Below are 17,503 nucleotides of genomic sequence, written 5' to 3' on the forward strand. Positions count from 1 at the left end.
CAACGCATCTCAGTCATCCAATTCTCACTACCCAGGCCCCCAATTCATTATAAATCAACATCTAAACGTTTTCCATGACTAATTAACATCTTTCTACATCAAACTACATCAAAGTTCACTTAATTCTTCCACTTTTAATGATTTTTGACCTAATCCCAATCCCTTAAACCTACAACAATTGACCACTTCCTATGAATCAAAACTTGTTAATAATGAAAGTTAGTCCCACCCTTACCTTAGATTATCTTCCTGAAATCCAACAGCCGCGTTCTTCGTTCTTAGGGTTCTCTCTGACTTCTCTTCTTTCTCTCCTCTTTTCTCATTTGTACGCGTTCTAATTTTTCTTTCTCACTTACAGATTTTATTCTTTCCCTAATTGCTCTTCTCACCACAATCCTACTCTTTCCCCTATTAATTAATTATTTCTACTAATAATAATATTTCTCCCCCACTTAAGAATAATACTTATATTATCAACTATTAACATATATTCCACCAATATTAATATAATAACAATAATAATAATAATAATATTCTAATAAAATGCAATAATTCACTCAAATAATAATTATGAAAAAAGTGGGCGTTACAGTCATTGCTTCATATCACCATTAAAAACAATCATTCCTAGCGCTAACATGCAACACATTAAACCAAAAATGCATCACAAGAGGACAATCTCTCATAACATGTAAAGTATATTTAAGAATACAACCACAACCACGCATAACACTACCAATACCCATCCTACTTTTATTGTAGTTTGCCGAAAGTCTATCATGCCACATAATCTAGTCAAAAGTGTCTCACCCTTTCTAGCACTCGTAACAACCACAACATACGCTTATCCGCACCTCAATAATCATTTGAAGGCAGGATACCTTCTTTTCATCTTTTACTTCTTACACATGTTTTAGAATTACACAAAAATCAAATGACACCATAATTAACATAAATTTTTCAAGTCAAAGTATAAATTTTATATACTTAAAATAGTGGCGTAATTAATTCCTACATACTTCGTGGATATGTATTTCATATCCACCTCTCTGATTGATGAAATTTAGAGGATGTTTAGTGTGGATAGATATCTAGTATTAAGTGGTTTCTTGATTAAATTAATCGTGCCTACAAAGTTTGAAGGTATATTTTTCAAACATTTATATGTTTTACATATCCTTTCTAAAACAACTTTTGAGTTTCTACATCAACTCATTCATTAGTATATGTTATTTCACAGTTACTCATATGTTGAATCCTAATATCGAGCATAATTCACATCGTTGTGGAGGTGTATTTGAATGGGGCAAGACTTTGATTAGAGTATGTTATACATGGATCATAGAAACTAGAATTGTGGGACAGAGAGGGTAATTCAAAGGATATTGGCTCGTTGTCCCTCGTAGTCGACGACCTGATGGTGGAAGAGGCTCTAGGTATTGATGAGATTTTTTTTAATGACAAATGTTATTAGTTAACTGTTAGATTAATTATATATCTTTCATTCAGATTTAACATGAAACCTCAAACTTCTTAACTCTTAACACAAACCCCATCAATGATGAGATTATTGAGACATAGTACTCTAATGTTGCATATGATTGATCAGGCCATTGTGATCTAAGCCCTTTACTCGACATACATATATTGGGAGTGATGCTCGAGGAGTCATGTGGTTAATGTCCTGACTCTTGACTTTAACCGTAACAATTTGGGGTATTTTAGATCTTAAAAATGTTAGTTATTCGAGGACTTAAATAACTTAAAGGACCAAGCGATACAAAATATACGTAAAGGACAAACTTATTAAAATTAAATAAATTAAACGACCTAAGTGGTACGAAAAAAACTTAAATGATCAATTTGTTACAATTAAATAACTTCAATGACTTCTCGTGTAATTTAGCAAAGGGAGTAAAAGTTTTTATTAAAATTAAACTAAGGATATGCATAAGAAAAAATTAAAATTTAGTAAATAAAAAAAGTCCTCGGAAATACAGAGTGAAGACATAGATCCTTGGGCTGGTCGATTAGTCGTGATTTTTTCACAGGTACATATTTTCTTTTGATTAAACTCGTCTCACATACCTTCCATAAACATTGAGTTTTTAAATATTACTTGAATTCATTCAAGTATATTTACACAAACTCAGTTCAAACACGCTTACGCGAACTCAATTTAAGTACATTTACAAAAATTCAGTTAAAGTATGCTTAAGTAAGGTTTGCAAATTTTATATGTAGTTAATGATAGGTTGGTCAATTTGAGTTTTTTGGAAGTTTAGTACGAGGTTTTTAAAACCCGACAGGCGGTGCAAATAGAAATTTTCCTAGAGTTGAAGTTGTTCCATTATCCATTCTATTCGATTCTCCCTCCGTAAACCTTTTTATCCTTATTGCTTGACCATGTTAATTTTTACTTTCTACACCCGTTAGAAAGCACAAAAAACCACCCCTTCCCATTTAAAACAAATAATTACTGTATTACAAAAAGGTCCATCAGTAATTTGACCTGTCAACATATTGTCAAAACAAGGATGTCAAGTATAATTTGTCAAGTGAGTTTTAGACTTCATAACATAAGTAATGATACTTAAATTTGTCAACATAAGTATAATTTTTGAGTAATGATACTCAAAAAAAAAAAACATAAGTAATGATAAGCAAGACTTTATGTGATTCTAATTATCCTTTAGTAGAGTAGGGGGTCCCTATCTTCTAGCTTTATCTAATTGTTTTCAATATGTATATAGACAACTACAATACATGCAAAAAATACCTAAGAAAATAACTTAAATTTTGTTCAATAAATTATAATGATCACCAGATCGTATAAAGTAAATAAAGAATATTCTTTTAGATGGTATTTGAATTTTCTCAATTTTAACTTTGATAAAATAATTTATAATATTCTTTTATTTTGAAAATACTTCTAACCTTGTAAATTACTCTTTAATACACTCCAAAGGAGCAACACACCACTCACAAAAAAAAAAAAAAAAAACTACTTCTACGATGTAACCCTTTATCCGATCAACAAACCTCTACTATTACCTAAAAAATTCTATCATCCAAACACAGAAAATTGAATAGGCAAGGCAAAACTATAAAGTATGGTTACAATTTACAAATGTATTTTTTTTTATGAAAGAAATTTACAAATGTTAATCACTATCATTATTATATTTTGATTGAAACACGATACTGGATATATATTCAAAATGCCATGCATCTAGAGAACACCAAGACTAAATAAAAACTTGAAAAATCAGCCATCATATGGTGTGCTTGGAAGGGATGGAAAAAATCAACATGTCCAAATACATTTTTCAATTTCACTCCATTCTGTACTTATTTGATCTTTTTCATCTCGACAAAGCACACCTAGACCTTTAATATTAGTAGAAAACATACATATACATTTATAAATGTAGCATCATTATTATACATGTTTGTGTATAAACTACCATAAGAAATTGTCAGATTGAGTTCGAGAGTCTTCAAGATCATTGGATGGAGAATGTACATGTCTTCCTTCATATGTGGTTATTACCATCCTTGGATCTTCAGCTAAGCGCTCCACACGTTTCTTTACACGACAATTCTCTTGTGTGCAACGGTAATAGCTTCTACACATTTTTAATATTCATTATATGAGACAATTAACTTGGTAATTAATCAGCAGTCCAAAATAAAGTACGTTAAAAACAAAACCTTCAAAACACAAAGAATTAATCAATAGCCATACATCACATAAAGGTCCACCTAGGAAAAGTGATCACATGTGAGCATATATATATATATATACTCTATAACATTTGAGGGTCATAATTATTAGTCATAACTCATAACATTGACAAATTAGTATCATTCCGAACAAGTTTCTTTTGCATATGCATGTGGTGAAAGGAATCTTTAATTATCTTTACGTTATTACTCAGAGAAATATTAAAACCTTCCCGAAGCCAGTAAATTAAAGCTAATCAGTTGTGATGAAAAAAATAATAATGAAGGAAAGAAGGGTGTGGAGATTGGAGAGAGAACATATGTAAGTTGGAAAATGTTATTTATCTAGAAAAATAGCATCAAGAATTTTTCAAGACACATGTGGCAAGTTTTAATTGCATGATTTATTTGTCCACTTCCTATTTTTCAGTCACACCTCCTTAAATTGTGGCAAATAGTGCATTGTAATTGGTTGCTTTTTATTCTTGAAGAATTCTTGATGTTATATAGCATTGCTCATGTAAGTTTGGGACACAATGAATCAAGGTTTCAATATATAGTATCAAATCAAATATATTAATTCTTTCAAATTATCACTTCCTCCACCCCATAATAACTACATTTGACCATTTTTCATGGATACTGTAATATTTAGAGGTACGGTTAGAAAAAAAAAAAATCAATTAAAACTATATTAAAATTAAAAGCAACAAACTTTTTGATTTTATTTTTTTCCAAATGAAATGTGACAATTATTACAACATTAATTGAGTAATTATCAAAGTAAGACAAAAAAAGAGAACCCTTGAATTTTTAGTTGATATACCTGGGATGTTGTGTGTTCTTTACAACTTTTTGTCCATACTTCCTCCACTTGTAACCGTCATCCAACACATCCACATCAGTACTCAATGTCTTGAAGCAAAACCTAGGCTCTCTCACTTTCTTTCTTCCCTTCATTTTCTTCATTTTCATGGTAGCAGAAACCCCCAAATGATTATCATGATGATCTACTCCATTTCTTTTACCACTATTATTCATGCAATTACTTATTACTTCTCCTCCCAATATTGCCCTATATATATATATATGAAACAAATTTACAACACCCGTCAGACAATCTATATATAGCAATAGCATCTCTTTAGCAAGATTAAGAAAAAACAGTTAATTAACTAATTAGCTAAAATAAATTGAAGTAGCAACGGAAATTTAAAAACGAAAAAAATACGAAATATGTCTCTAATGTAATCTCTAAGTGTTGGAGACATCAAATTTGGTAAAATATGGTAACCAAATATTAATTTTTCCGTCTCTAATTTTCATTTTTATTTTTAACTTTTTTTGGTACATGATAAAACAAATATGAGAATTGAATTGTTTTTGTCTCACCATGGATTTACAATGGATCTATGCAAGGATAGGAATGGAGTACTTCCTCCAAAGCTAGAAGTGAGGTATTCTTTTGATTTTTGAGGATTGGTTGTGAGTAGGGTTTGTGTTAGATTTGATGTAGAATCTGATTCAGATGTAAGTGAAGAAGCTATGGAACTGAAGGCTTTCAAAGATTGATTGCAACCCAAAGAAGGGAAAGTTAGGTTTGTTGGGAAAGGAATGAACCCCATTTGTGTGGGAATCTGATCCTCCTCCTCAAATAAGTTGTTGTCAACGATAATTTGAGACATCACTTCTTCTTATGATCTCTCTATCTTTCTCCCTTTCTTCTTTATATGAGGAGTTTCTCAATGAAAAAGTTGGTGAGCTTTCTAGAGCTAGCAAGAGGTTAGGTGCAACTTATATATTAGTGGGTTTCTCTCAAGCCTTAATTTGGGACGACACATATACAGATAATGGCAAGTATATAAACTTATAAGCCTTTGGAATATGTACGAAGGGGCCATTATATACTTCATAAAATGACAAAATGTTAATTAATTATTATTTTGGTTAACGGTGAAATTGAACTCATGACCTTCTTATTACTAAATTTATCTCTCTCCCAAACTATCAAACCACCTTATCACTATACAAAAGGACTATATTTTCACATGATCATAATTAATATTAACGGACTATATTTTCAACTTGGATATTTTAATAAGCATGCATGTGGTCAGCTTATATTTTAAGTTGGTGTGCATACAATGGTCGAGATATTTCAGTTTCTTAAATTGTGAGATTAGTCTTTAGAATGCTATATTGATTTTTAAAATCAATATACAAAAGGACTGGCAAATGGAGAATGTTTTGATACCTACCAAAAAAAAGGGGGTACTGGTATGGTGGTACTTATAAGAAGAAAAAAATTAATCTAAAATTTAATTTACCATTTTTTTATTTTTAATAACGGCAAATCATCATCAACTAAAAATAGTAATACTAATGACCATTTTGCAAGGTAATGGATTATGCCCCTTGGTGTCAAAAACTTACTTAATAAATAACTAAAATATATAAAAGCAATGTAGTGTCAAATATGATACTCACCAATACTCAAACTCTAGCATATATAATAAATTGAGACAGCAAACTAGCGAAAAAGTTGAAAAAGGAACATGAAAATATGCTAAAAGTTAATGTAAAGAGACTTTATAATTAGTAACTATTCAAACAAAGCTGGCGGTTTGCTGCATGTTATAGTGGTACTATTTATCGAAAAAGCTTATAAATTCCACCTCCTAATTTGTCGGGTGGCACTTTGGTGCCGTAAATGGCACCATGCCATTAGATCAGGGCCACACATTACCCCAAATGTGTGTGTGTGATGTGTGTGTTGGGTGCTATCAATGACCAGGATTTAATGGCACGGTGTTATTAATGACACCCAAGTATTGTCCTAATCTGTCACAGTAAAATTCCACTAAAAATGAAGGTGTAAAGTCAACAATACACGACAAAATGGCTCAATAGAGGAGTAGTATAGTAGCTAGATATCTTTGTTTGGGCTGTTGCCTTTCCTAAAATTGTATGAAATCCCATGCAATATCCCCGTTACTGTAGATAATGATGATATTTTACATGGACCAAAGTGAAACTTGTTGAGTGCACAATAATAGAAATGGTAATATAAATAAAATTGTTGAGATCATTATATTCATGCATCAATTCAAAATAAAGTATTTTTAAAAAAAGTGAAAAAATATCCCGACCGGTTTATAAGTGCTCCTTTAGATTATTTTATTATAAAGTTGTTAGTAATTCCTTTAATAAGATTTTATTTACAAAATCAACTCTTGTTATACTTTATTATTTAGAAGAATTCAAGTCTCTAGTAGAATAAAGATCAAATTTAATTAGAACTTATAAATAGTAATGTCAATCTTCTCTTTACAAATAAGTTTTCTAATATCAATTGAATTGACCTAATCCAAATATAAGACTTATTTTAATGGATGATTTAAATGAATGTACTTTGATATATCTTGTAAAGTTTATATACGAGTTTCGATCATCTTTAGTATATCTTGGATCAAACTATTGTTATTTAGGAGTTGTCTTCGATGAAGTTAGATATTGATCTTAGTTTCCTACAATGTGTCTTGTGTTAAATTGTGATTAAGGTGGATTATGTTTGTCAAGTATTGTTAGAACTCATTTTCAAGCTCTGTGAATCATGATCTTAGTTTCCTACAATGTATCTTGTCTTAAATTGTGTTTAAGGTGGCTTATGTTTGTCAAATTTTGTTAGAACTCATTTTCAAACTCGTTGAATCGAATCATGAACCGATTCATTTAGATCCACAATATTCTTCTTTGTTGTTCATGACAATATGAATCATTTCATGTTTGCTATGATTCGTACCACTATGAATCGAATCATAAAAAGTTTCAAATCCTTTGAATCGATTAATTTGGGTCATTTGCCCTTTGTGTTTAGCCTATCTGATTCATATAAATTATCTTTGATTTGATTCAATCTTCATTAGGACTCAATGATTCGATTCAAGCTCTTGCATATGCAGTCTTGAATCGATTCAATATTCATCTGGAAATCCATTGAACCGTATCAATCTTCATAACTTTAGATCTCCTTGTTTTCAAGTGTCTGAATCGATTCATACTTTGTATGATTTGATTCATGTCGTTATTTTTGCCACTAAATTTACAATTGTCACTCATGTCTATATATAGTTTTACACGCACGACTTCTAACTCACTGAATCAATTTGCAAATATCACTCTATGATACTACTGAAATGGGGAGAGGGGTTACTTTTCTATAAATTACAAAACCGGTTCTGCATATTCCTTTAGTTTTCCATAAATTACAAAACACAACAAACTAGCTCTCCCACCAATGGAATCCTCCAAACAAATCTGGTTGAATCAATCAATGCCGCTGCCACCACCACCGTTCTTCATCATCATCCCAACCATCCCCACCATGGCCGACAACAATAAAACAAATTCTCACTCAATAGAGTAGTACAGTAGCTAGATATCTTTGTTTGGGATGTTGCCTTCTCTAAAATTGTACGAAATACCATGCAATATCCCGTTACCGTGTAGATAATAATGATATTACATGGGCCAAAGTGAAACTTGTTGAGTGCACAATAATAGAAATGGTAATATAAGTAAAATTATTGACATCATTATATTCACTTTCGGATTATTTTATGAGATGTGCTATATACAACGAAGGATTTTGTCCCGAAATCATCCCGACAGAGCAGTTAATCAATTAAAACACGACTTTGGCGGAATACACAGAGGAGAGATAAACAAAAAATTGCACTTGTATTTTAATTCGCGAAGACTTCGCTAGCTCATCATTCGGAAGATATAACAATTTTCTTATTTTAGTATAAATTTGTTAGTAATTCCTTTAATAAGATTTTATTTACACTTCATTATTGAAAGAATTCAAAATCTCTCATAGAATAAAGATTAAATTTAATTAGAGCTTATAAATAGTAATGACAATCTTCTCTTTACAAATAAGTTTTTAAATATTGATTGAATTGATCTAATCCAAGTATAAGACTTATCTTGATGGATGGTCCACATGAATGCACTTTGATATTTATACTATATATAAAGAAAATAACTCTATTTAGTTTTTTAAGTTGACTTTTTCTCTTGTCAAAAATGCCTTTAATTTTCAATACAAATAAGAATACATTTAAATATTAAAAAATAATGCAACAAACATGATATAAATAAAAACACACACACACACACATAATATGTATGTCTGTTTTTTTTTTCTTCGATTTATCATTTAAAAAGTGTAACAAACTAGATGACTATATTTATACTTACTTTTTTTATTATCCCAATTATACTCTTAAACAACTTTTTCTATAATAAAGATTGTTGTTGGTGTCATTAAAAAAAAATTAGATTATATTTTTTTTTTGTATTGTTTGTGTCATTGAAATAGATAATCATTGTTAGTTTGGTTTGTTATAACTTGAAAACAACAAAAATTTATATATTTTTAGTTTTAATCAAAATTAAAATTTCATAAAAAAAATCGTTCATAATTTTCAAATGTTAGCGTAATAAAAAGAGTGGGAAAAAGTGTTCGTCTTTTCGCTAGTGATACATAAATGTAATGAGTTGAAATTTACATTCACATTGTATTACAAACATATATAATATTCAATCTCACATAACGTATATGACTTCAAAAGTCATACTTAATACATGAAGAATGAGAGAGATATGTATTCTCGCAAAATATATCGGTGATGTCATGCAAATAGTAGGTGACATTCTTTGTGATTGAAATTGAAATGCATGACTCTTAGAGTCTTTTTTTTTTTTTACGTTCTTAGAGTCATATTTAATTTATGAGAATAAAGGAAAATCAATTGTGTTCAATTTATATATTATTTAAAATTTATTTTTAAATTTAAAATTAATATGTTAATTGTGGTTTTACCTTTTATTTAATTAATATTTGTAACACTTAAATTAATAAATCAAAAGTAAAATTCTTAAATTTAGATTACACTCAAAATTAAATTGTAGATTACGAGTATCTAAGTCTGATCTTTAATTTAAACAATACTTAACACTTAAAGTTTATATACGAGTTATATACTTTAATAAAGAATGTTGTTGGTGTCATTAAAAAAAGAATTTAGATTATATTTTTTTGTTATATTGTTGGTGTCATTGAAATAAATAATTATGGTTAGTTTGGTTTGTTATATTGTTGGTGTCATTTGTTGGTGTCATTGAAAAATAAATAATTATGGTTAGTTTGGTTTGTTATATTGTTGGTGTCATTGAAATAAATAATTATGGTTAGTTTGGTTTTTTTTTGGTAGTGGCCGGGGTTTGAACCCCGGACCTTGCATATTTTATGCATTGTTCCAACCAATTGAACTAAGCTCACGAGGACGTTAGTTTGGTTTGTTATAACTTGAAAACAACAAACATTTATATTTTTAGTTTTAATAAAAATCAAAATTTCATAAAAACACTGTTCATAATTTTCAAACATTACCGCAGTAAAAAGAACGGAAAAATAGACACGTGAGTGCCGTCTTTTCGCTAGTATCTTATAAAGTTTATATAGGAGTTTAGATCTTTACATAAAAACTAAGATGAGAATGTTACATATTTATAAATTTTTAACGACTTTATCCCTTTTAAATATGAAACTTTGATTTTTTTCCCCTACTTTTCTTACACCATTTTTGTTAAAGGAATATCATAGACAATGATGATGGATGGATATTGGATATAATATATCTATCACTACATTTCAGCATCGGCGGTGAAGTATCATTATGATGGGTGATTGCTTATTTGACTTTTCACAACGAAAAGCTTATTGCCTTTTCCATATCCCTTTTGCGATTTAAACTTTTTAAACTCGAGCTAACCCTACATACATGATACACCTACCTTTTTTCTCAAATTCCAAACCAAGCTTATAATATTGTTATCATCTCTTGAATTAATTAAGTGTGACAATCATAATTAACTTTATATTTTCTCATGCCTAAAAATATTTGTGGACCAATCTAGCCATCGAAATCATTTGTAGTTGATTTATCTACCCGTTTGATATAACTTGGTCATTTAGCTGTTTAACTAAACACCAGAATCATGACTTCATTTATAGAAATTTTGGTGAACGAAGTGAAAAGTAGCTACTGAGTAAGAAGAATTCATAGAGTAAAATAAGGATTGCATATGATGTATAGTTACTAGTATATTAAAAAAAGGATCATTGTAAAATTACAAGTAAATAGTCATTTTCGTCTTTAAATGTGTAACAAGTAGTCACAATAATCCTTTAAAGTAGCGAAATTACAAAATAGTTTATGACTGTGCACTACGTTAGTCAAATGGTCCCCAACAAGAACAATGCTTCTATTTCCAATCAAGAAATGCTTAGATCTTTCATACACACTCCTCGTTTTAACCCTCTGTTCGTTAACCTCGCATCAACCCTCCAAGAACTCTAAAGGTCATGGTGTTAAAGAAAGTATTTTAACTAAAAAAGTGCACAGTTAAAGACCATTTTATAATTTTGCTATATTGAAAGACTACTGTGACTACTTGTTACATATTTAGAGATAAAAATAATTACTTGTCCTAAAACCATATATGAACACCAAACCCTATTATCGGAAGATTAAAATATTCTATTTTTAACCGATTGCATTGACATTTAAATAGTCGGTTTACAACAGATTGAACGTGTAACTTTTTTGTAATTAAGATGATGTACTTTTAAGACGGTTGTTTATATAACCGGTTTTTTTTAAAGGAATAATCAGCTTCTTTAGATATCACTCTTAAGTACTCCCTCCATTCTAAATTATATGTCGTTTTGGGAAAAAAATTGTCTAAAATTATATGATGTTTTACAATATAAATAACATTATTGTCACTTTTCCTATTATATCTTTAATTTGTCTTTCTTATACTATATATTTAAGACAATTTTGTAAAATAACTCATAATATCTCTTTCTCATGCAAAATTAATAATACGTATGAAATGACCAAAACGTCATATATCTCGAAAAAAAAATTAAAACAACTCATAATATCTCGTACAAAATTAACAAAATAATCCTATATGAAAGGGGTTTATATCACAAAAAAAAAAAAAAAATGAAATATGGGGTTTTGCTGGCGTTAGGATAACGTGGTGATGATGCGAGAGTGGATACGTACCATGGGAGGAATAGTATATTGCATCATTTACAACAAGGTCCCTCGGATTATCAAATGATATATCTTTTAAAAATGGCAACGCCTTTTCTTCTATGGTTTGAGCCCTAATTAAACTGGATAAAGGGCATGGGGGTGGCAAACATACATCATTTCTTTTTGTCTTGCTTGTAGGATCCCATTATGACATTTCAAATTAATTACCACCTATAATCTACACTGTTCCTCAATTCACTTTTCCCTTTTTAGTCTCGTCCTTAATTTAAATCCAAAATAAAACACATACTTACAAAAACATGAAGAGTTGCTCATCCCTCCCAAATTATAAGACGTTTTGGATATTTCACACGTATTAAGAAATGTAATTAATTTTGTGTGAAAAATAGATTTATAAGTTGTTTTACAAAACTGTACTCGATAAATGATATGAGAGATATAAATGAAAGAATTAAAAGATGAGAAAATAATAAATAGTTAAAAATTAAAAATGTATATAATATGAAAAGTAACATTAATGTTTCATTGGTTTTATAAAGACATAATTTAAGACAAATTTTTATTTCAAAGTAACAAATCATTTGAGACGGAGGGAGTAACTCTGTCAAATTAATTTGACAGGAATTAGTTTTTTTTTAAAGAACGGAAATTAGGATTATTGCGTCAATTTTAATTTTATTTCTGAAAAACAATACTTTATCAAGTTTTGTGTGAGTGTTTTAACACCCTCCTATATCATGGCAAAGGACCTCCATAGCATGACAAAAAATTGTTAAGAGTCGAACTTGGTTTCTCTTGAATTATTTAACTTTGATTAAATTAATCATTTATCAATAAATCTATATCATTACGTTTTAATATTAAAAAATGTGGATCCCATTTAAAATTGAAGATCTTCATCGAGACCTTATGTCTTATAAGTACCCAAGATTATTTCTCCCTAATAAGGTGATTAACCACTTGAGTATATTAATTCATTTTTTTTGGTACAAATAGGAAAAAAAAAACAAAAAGAGAAAAAAATAAACTGTCAGGAAAATAAAGTCCCACTATCACCCGCTAAGAGGAGGCGGAGTCCATCTTGGAGAACTGCAATAGGTGTATATGCCTCAAGATTGCGAGCTCTAAGTTTAACAAGATAGTTTACGCACGCGTTATCCTCTTAAAGAGTATGAACTACGTGAACTCGTTAGTCTTTAGCGAGTAGCCCCATTGTTAACATGTTATGAAATCAACTTAATTGTGGTCTTAGAGTCTGAATAACACAAGTACACAACAACTCCAGAATGTCAAACTCCCAAGCCATGATATCCATGATACACCATCAATAATTTTGCATGGAGGATGTTGGAGAATCCTATATTACCCGCAAACTCATGGAACCAAGCACCATCAGAATTTCGAATCAATTCCCCAAAGCTTGAAATATCGGGGTTATCGAGGCTACTCCCATCAACATTCAAGGTCATTCCAATACCACCATGATCGTTCCATCCAATCAATCTTGTGATCGGGATCAAATTAACTTAAAATTGCTTGATTCATTTTTTAAGTTCATTAAATAAAGTTTTTATGAAAATTATATTCTCAATGTGTTAAATTGCATTATTTAACTTTTTTTAAAAATAATTTATTAATTTGAAATTTTTAAAAAGCGTTGTACATTTTTTTTAAGGAAAAAAAAAAGAAACGGTTTAATGATGGCGAGTTGTACTATAGGGAATGATTACCCCATGCTCCTTCTAGTTATATGATCCATTCCATTCCATGGAGTGTGTACTGAGTACTGACTGTGTATAATGTGTGCAATTCTTGTCCGTATCCTGTCTTTTCTCTCTCACTAGCTCCATTATTCCCTCCTTTGTTCCTGCCTTTGCTAGAGACAAGACACCCCAATCCCATGCTGCTCTTACAACTCTACAAAGATGAGGAATTAAGCTGTTGTTGTTGTGACATGACACGGCATGCCTCTTGCTGTACATTTGTACATTTCGAAGGCCAAATCTGAATGAAATGTTGTCTGTTTCTGCAACTCTTATCAGTGGAATGCAATGCATTATAAAAGAAAGTAATTAAATTAAATTAAAAAATACACCAAAAGAGCATTCATAAAATGAATAATAATTATTGCAAATGACACGATTTCAACATCGTTAAAATTAAAAATGATGAATGAATCTACAAACAAAAAGAAACAAATAACATGAAGTAGCAAAATGCTTATATATAAACGTGACAAAATCAAAATGAGCGATGTATCTATACATTTGAATGTGTAACGTTAATTTTCAAATTAGTGTTTGAATTTGCAATAGAATGAAGTTGATTTGTCAATCTAAACCTCAAACTGCAAGCATAACAAACTACATGTACCAAAACGATGAAACACAACACTACACTTGGACAATAAAGTTATAGAAAACACAAGAAAAACCATATTGGTATGGATATCACTTATTTAGATAAAATAAAAGAGAAGTGATATAGGGGTGATTATGTGGCAATTGAATGACCCAAAAAGTGAAGATAGAGTTTTTTTTTTTTAGAGAGAAGTGAAGATAGAGTTTCTTCTCTAAATACGTTGATAGAGAATGATAAAGAATAATATGGAAGACTCTATAATACTAGAGAATAATGTGAAAGTCTCTAGAACACTAAAGAATAATATAGAAGTCTCTAGAATACTAGGGAATAATAAGGAAGCTATTAGACACTACTAAATAAGCACTAGGGTAACTTTTCTAGAACCTTCTAGTCTTATGTACTAGAGTATTCATATCTCTAGACTTTTCTTTGTTTCTATATATTTCTAGTTTGTAATGAGAGCCTTCCTAGAGTAGTATAAATAAGGCTCACCACATAGTGTTTTGGCATAAGCATACTCAAGCATTGAAGCATTCAAATAATATAAACTTTTCTTGAAAATATTAGAGAGTTTCTCTATTTTCTCTACCTTTCCTTTTGTCCCTGAGCCATACATATCAAAAGGGATTTGGAGATATCATTGTTTATCTATAAGAATAATTCTTGTATTGACACACATATTTGAATACACTAAAAAGAAAGAAAAAATCTATTAAATAATATGTATTTTTAAAATAGTTAATATTGTGTATTTTTTTATGTCAAAAAAAATATTGTGTATTTTTTAGTGTGTGTAAAAAATGTATGCGTTTACCTAAGAATTACTTTGTCTTTTTTTTTTTTTTTGGTGGTGGTCGGGGTTCGAACCCCGGACCTTGCATATTTTATGCATTGTCCATACCAACTGATCTAAGCTCACGAGGACAAGAATTACTTTGTCTAAACAATGAGAAAATATTCCAACTAAAACTACAAGCATGGACTAAATGAGTGTATGTATAAATTAATCATATGCATTGGAGAAGCTCTTAGAGAGAAAACCAGTTTTTTTCCCAACGTGATTAATGTGAATTATAAATAAACCAAACCAAAATCTAGACTCGCAGTTATTGAGAAGATAAATTCTTAGGTATATTTGGTTTGATTGGGTATCAATACTTTCATAACATAGAAAGGATGAATAAGGATCCTGTTAACGAGTACCCCCGGATACTTTTTAAGCATTCCATATTTAGTAATTATTCTTTTAAAAATTCAACTATTAAAGTGCTTAAAAAGTGTCCCGGGAGCACTCGTTAACATTTCCCATAGAAATTTAACTAAAATCAGAGTACTAAAGAGAAATGCTAGCTTAAGGACCCATGTTAAGATTTTTTTTGTTGAATATATTACGGAAAATATATAAAAAATAACTTTAAAAGTTGTATATTTAATTTAAAAATTTCAAATTTTATCTTTTTAATATAAATTTTATCTTTTAATTTTTTTTAACTTCTTAACTTATGTTTTGGGACTCAGGTTAACTTATCATTAATCAAGAATAATGATATTTATTCAATGTGTGACAACTTTGTTCTTTTCTATTTTCATATACCAAAAATAATAGAGAAAGAGGGACCGAGAAAATAAGAATACAATAAAAATATAAAAGAAACTTGTTTTAAATGGTTGTACAAATATCATACTATCATTTAGTCTTAATTAACACATTCCTTTGCGCTAGCTAGCTGCACTGTTTTGGATTCCAAGAATAGCACGAAAAAACTCATACACACCTGGTCGTGTTTTCTAGCATTACTTCACTTCACAAGCTGAAGAAGAATTCAAATCATTCTCTGTAAAAAAAGGAATAAAATGATGCAACGAGAATCATGGTCGTTTAAGTGTGTGTGTGTATGACTGAAAATGACAGTTCAAGCTCTAGGCATTGATGTGTTATTGGTGTCAGTAATCAAACTTGATACTATCATTAATCTGGATGTGGTCTGATATTGTCTCCAACTCCAAATCATGACCCAAACCTTGTCTTTTTGCTGTTTTCTGAGAAGTTCCCATACTTTTTGCATTTTCCGGGGGAAAAACGTTTAATTTCTTACTCTTCTTTACAATGCAAGTGATTGTTGCTTTGTTTATATGACTGTTATAATTTTATAAAATGCCACCCAAGTTGAATTACTACTCTCTCGTCAAAAAATAACTTCAATTTTGAAAACGCGATATTTATGTGGTGGTGATTGAATATAACTATGTAAATCATTCAAAAATAAATATTACATTGTGATAATATTTGAGGTCCTTTGTTTTGAAAATGTGTCAACTCTGCTGAAAATGTAAAGGATTTAAATTGTATATATTATGTGTAATTCTTTTTAAATATACATCTAATCATAGTGGATTCTAGGTGAGAGTCCTATTAACTCCCTCACCGATAAAACATTGTTAAAAACCATTAGATTAATCAAACTCACATTTTATATACACTATCTACACTAGATAACAAATCTCCTTTTCTCCCCAAGCTCTAAACCACCAGTAAAAACTTCCATCGAAAAAACCTTTCCAGGAAAATATCTTCCTTTCGGCGATTAACGAAGGTTTCCGTTGTCATCAATGGTAGAAAGTTTCATGCTGTTCGACAGAGAACATGAGAAAATGGGTGGAGACTTGTTATTCTGTTAGGAGGGTACACTATGATTCCTTTAAAAAAATCAATTAAAAAATTAATATTAGTTTATTTGCCTAGTACTATTACAATTTTGCACACTCCGGGCGGAAGTTCTGTTTAAGATTCTCTATGTGATAGTAGATTGAATTAAACGTATGTGAATTGGCTGGTGGGTGCAGTAGCAGCAAAAAGATGATTGTTAGTGAAAGGGGAAGAGAGTTGTGATCTAGTGTAGAGAGTATACAATAAAATGCGAGTTGGATTAATCTAATTGCTCTTAATAATGGTCCACCGGTGAGGGACTTGATAGCACCTTCACCCTGGAATCCACCTCTAATTACATTTCAACATGCAAACATCTTTCTCTAAAAAAACATAAATATCTGTAAAGATAATTTATGAATGATCATTTATCATAACAAGGTAGCGCATGATTTAATTACATGCATGTACCCAAAAAAAACTCACCCCACAATTAATCTCACCCAATAATTCATTCAATCCTGGCTCACAAAAACTGAAAGTCAAATATTTTGAGAAATCCAACTCAACAGAACAAAAAGACTTAAAAAAACCATCCACCTTACCATTGGTGGGTACAGTAAAA

General features: G+C 30.1%; 1 protein-coding gene across 1 annotated transcript; it reads right to left on the bottom strand.

Moving 5' to 3' along the window:
* Positions 1-3,233: 3,233 nt before the first annotated feature.
* LOC146933796 (putative WRKY transcription factor 12) lies at positions 3,234-6,207 on the bottom strand. Its single transcript, XM_085705548.1, has 3 exons — positions 5,119-6,207; positions 4,553-4,801; positions 3,234-3,629 (listed from the first exon to the last, which is right to left on the bottom strand). The coding sequence occupies exons 1-3, from the start codon at positions 5,409-5,411 to the stop codon at positions 3,464-3,466; spliced, it is 708 nt and encodes a 235-aa protein (XP_085561674.1). The 5' UTR covers positions 5,412-6,207; the 3' UTR covers positions 3,234-3,463.
* Positions 6,208-17,503: the final 11,296 nt, after the last annotated feature.

The sequence above is a fragment of the Medicago sativa genome, chromosome 4, assembly GCF_051527215.1.
Source record: "Medicago sativa cultivar Bolivia chromosome 4, Bolivia_mono, whole genome shotgun sequence".
In the NCBI taxonomy this organism is placed as follows: Eukaryota; Viridiplantae; Streptophyta; class Magnoliopsida; order Fabales; family Fabaceae; genus Medicago; species Medicago sativa.